General features: G+C 62.4%; 1 protein-coding gene across 3 annotated transcripts in view; it reads left to right on the plus strand.

Moving 5' to 3' along the window:
* LOC121660944 (SLAM family member 8-like) overlaps window positions 1-3,517 on the plus strand; it is a 7,076-nt gene that overhangs the window by 1,598 nt on the left and 1,961 nt on the right. For 2 of the 3 annotated variants that reach the window (XR_006014810.1, XM_042020555.1), the window contains exons 2-5: window positions 1,323-1,415; window positions 2,007-2,348; window positions 2,902-3,207; window positions 3,294-3,413. Coding sequence is in view for 2 of the 3 variants with exons in the window: in XM_042020555.1 (XP_041876489.1) it covers window positions 1,323-1,415; window positions 2,007-2,348; window positions 2,902-3,207; window positions 3,294-3,413 (861 nt within the window). In the remaining variant the exon portion in view is untranslated. The remainder of the gene's footprint in view (window positions 1-1,322; window positions 1,416-2,006; window positions 2,349-2,901; window positions 3,208-3,293; window positions 3,414-3,517) is intronic. The other variant, XM_042020556.1, reaches the window with a different exon arrangement.

Genomic DNA, 3,517 nt, shown 5'->3' on the forward strand with positions numbered 1-3,517 from the left:
GGATGGATCCCATCGGGGGAGGGATGGATGGATTCCGTCGGGGGAGGGATGGATGGATTCCGTCGGGAGGGGGATGGATCCCAATTGGGGGGATGGATCCCATCGGGGGAGGGAGGGATGGAGATTCCAGCGGGGAAAATGAGGAAAAGGAGCTGCCCGAGCTGCTCCGGGAGGGTCCCGAGGGGATTTTGGAAGCCTCCCCCAGCCCCTTTTTGCTCTCAGCATCCTCCCCTCCAGCCGGGTGATGCTTCACCCCCCCCTAAACCCCCCCAAAAAAAAAACTTCGCCGCGAGCGCTCAGAATTCCCTCGGCTTTTAAGATCGGGCTGGAAAAGCAGGAACCAAGCCCGGGATAAGCGGGATCAGAGCTCCCAAAAAACCTCCGGGAGACGCTGGAAGCGCTTTAGGAAGAGGAGCAAAGAGGCGGCGGCTCCTCCCGGGGGGGTTTTAAACCCCGGCCGCAGCTCCCGCGGGCACAAGGACGGCAGGGAGGGGACACCGGGAGCGTCCCCGAGGCCGGCAGGAGCCGTCCCATCCCGGGTGGAGCCGCCGATCCCAAAATTCCAGCGCCGTGCGTGGGACTGGGAGAGAAGGGGGGGGGTTGGGGGGGGTGTTTCCGGGGGGGGGGGGGGGGGGGGGGGGGGCGCGGGGGCCGCGGGTGGCGCAGGTGACAGCTTGGGAGGAGGAGGGAGCTGCCAGGAGCGGGGGAGGCGGCGCCGAGCGGCTCCTGGCATCGGGAATTTTTCCAGGGAGATGCCAGGGAAAAAAGAAAAAAAAAAAAAAAAAACCAAAAAAAACAACAGATCCCAACTCCAACCCCGGTGGCGGGGGAGGCTCAGATGGAGGGGCTGGAGCTGCCCCTGGGAGCCGCGGGATGAGGCTCCATCCCGAGATTTTGGGAGTTCCGTCCCTGCCTGGAGCTCCCGAGCGGCTCCTGGCATCGGGAATTTCGCAGGGAGCTCGGGCTGCTCCTAAAAACACCAAACCCCAAATCGCAGCGGGGGAGGCTCAGATGGAGGGGCCGGAGCTGCCCCTGGGAGCCGCTGGATGAGGCTCCATCCCAGTGGGAATCACCAATCCCACAGGATTTTGGGACTCTGTCCCCGCCTGGAGCTCCCGAGCGGCTCCCGGCATCGGGAATTTTGCAGAAACGCTGCCCGAAAAACCCCAAATGTTTCTCTTTCTGCCCGGAGGAGTCGCTGGGGTGAAGCCGGAGCTGCATCCCGGCGGGAATCCCGCGCATCCCGCAGGATTTCGGGGTCCCGTCCCGACCCCGACCCCTTATCTCTCTCCCAGCCCTAAACCCTTATCGGTTTTCCGCAGGGCTCTTGCAGGAGGCGCGGTTTGAGGCGGACAATGAGGTTTTGGAGATGCTGGCTGGGAATTCCACCCAGTCTCTCCTGGAGCGTTGTTCTGGTGAGAGCCCCGAGTTCAGATGGGGCCGCGACCCCAAATCTGAACCCGTAGTTAGAATTCACCTTTTTGGCCGATTTTCCCCCCCAAAACCGCTGTCCGTTCCTTCTCTTTTTTCGAGGCTCGCAAGCCCCACATCTGAACCCGTTGTTAGTTTTCACCTTTTTAAGCAATTTTTTCCCCCAAAACCGCTCTTTCCCTTTCTTTTCTCGACGCTCGCAGGCCCCACATTGAACCCGTAAATAATTCACCTTTTTTGGCTGATTTTCCCCCCAAAACCGCCGTTTTTCCCCTCTCCTTTTTTTGAGACCCGTAGTTAATTCACCTTTTTTGGCTGATTTTCCCCCCAAAACCGCCGTTTTTTCCCTCTCCTTTTTTTGAGACCCGTAAATAATTCACCTTTTTTTGGCCGATTTTCCCCCCCAAAAACGCCGTTTTTTTGAGGATTCCCCGCTCGCAAACCGCTCCAAAACCAGGCAACGCTGCTTTGAGGAGGCTCCTTCTCCACCCCGCCTGTCCCCGCGAGGGTCCCGCCGCCCCCCGCCCGTGTCCCCAGCCTGTCCCCCACCCCTCGGTGACACTTTTCTGTCGCAGAGCTGCTCTTCGGCCAAGCCCGGGCTCAACCCCGCCAGGTCAACGGCGTCCTGGGGGGGTCCGTGCTGCTGTCGCCGGCTCTGCCCCCCAACAAGACGGTCAAGGAGATCGAGTGGAGCTTCTCCGGTGGCACCGGGGCCACCATCCAGGTGGCCGAGTTCGGCCCCGGCGGCTTCGACCGCCCCGATCCCAAGGATCGCTTCGGGAAGAGGTTGGAGATGTACAACGAGACGGCGCTGAGGATCCGGGACCTGCAGAGGGGCGACAGCGGCGTTTTTGGGGCCAGGATTAAGATGCAGCCGGCGCTGGTGGATGATCAGTCCTTCAACCTTTCGGTCTACGGTGCGTGGGTGGGCGCGGGAGGGGTGAAAAGTCCCGAGTGGGGGAATTAAATCCGGGTTTGGGTGAGGGAACTGAGGAAAATGGGGTTGGAGGGGGGACTAAAGAGCTCTGAATGTGAGAGTGGGTCCTTTTACAGGTGGGGAAACTGAGGCACGGAGCAAGGATGGGGTTGGAGGGGGAAGAGAAAGTCCCGGGTGTGAAAATTAATCCCTTTTTTGGGACGGGGAAACTGAGGCACGGAGCCAAAAATGGGGGGTGAGGGTGAACAAAAAGCCCCGAATAGGAAATTTCATCCCTTTTGAGGTGGGGAAACCGAGGCACGGAGCAAAAATTCCCATCATTAGAGTAATTATAACCCCCCCCCCCAAGCTCTGCCGAGGGGGTGCTCTGAGGGTCGCGGTGCCACCGGGGTGGCATCGAGGTGGCCAAAGCCCTGTGCCCGGTGACAGAATCGGTGCCCAGCTCCCCAGCGGGGGCGGTTCAAGGGTCACGGTGCCATCTGGGTGCCATCAGGGTGGCACCCGGGTGGCATCACCCCTGTGCCCGCTGACAGAGTCGGTGCCCAGCCCCCGGACCCGCAGCCAGCTGCTGGCCAGCACCGTGGAGTGGTGCAACCTCACCCTGCAGTGCCAGGGCGCCGGCAAAGGCGCCGTCAACGTCACCTGGAAGCGCGACAGCCTCACCTGGGGCAGCCCCGGCGAGCTGGGCACCGACCGCCACCAGCTGTCCCCCGACGGCACCACCCTGCGAGTGGCACTGCCACCCACGGCCGCCAATGTCACCTACGCCTGCACCGTCAGCAACCCCGCCGACCACAAGGTCGCCCTGTTCGACCTGCAGGCCCTGTGCCAGGGCGGAGGTGAGAGCCCGGGCAGCTCGCCCGGGGGCCGGGGGCGACCCGAGGGGCTGGCGCGGCTCACGGTGCCACCCTCTGCCGCCTGCCAGGGGGACAGTCGGCCTTCTCCAAGTCGGGGTACATCGTGCTCACGCTCATCCTGGTGGCCGTGAGCCTGGGCGGAGCCTTCTGGTGCTGGAGGATGAACAGCGGCAAGGCGGCGGATCCAGGTGCGGAGATGCCCGAATTCCCCGCGGGGCTGTTTCCCCTTTTTTCCTGGTTCTCCGTTTCCCTGGTTTTCCCGCTTTCCCGTCTCCTCGTTGTCCTGTTTCCC

Source organism: Corvus kubaryi, unplaced genomic scaffold (genome assembly GCF_017639235.1).
Source record: "Corvus kubaryi isolate FWS band 111438036 unplaced genomic scaffold, C.kubaryi_AGA036_p1.0 37005, whole genome shotgun sequence".
In the NCBI taxonomy this organism is placed as follows: domain Eukaryota; kingdom Metazoa; phylum Chordata; class Aves; order Passeriformes; family Corvidae; genus Corvus; species Corvus kubaryi.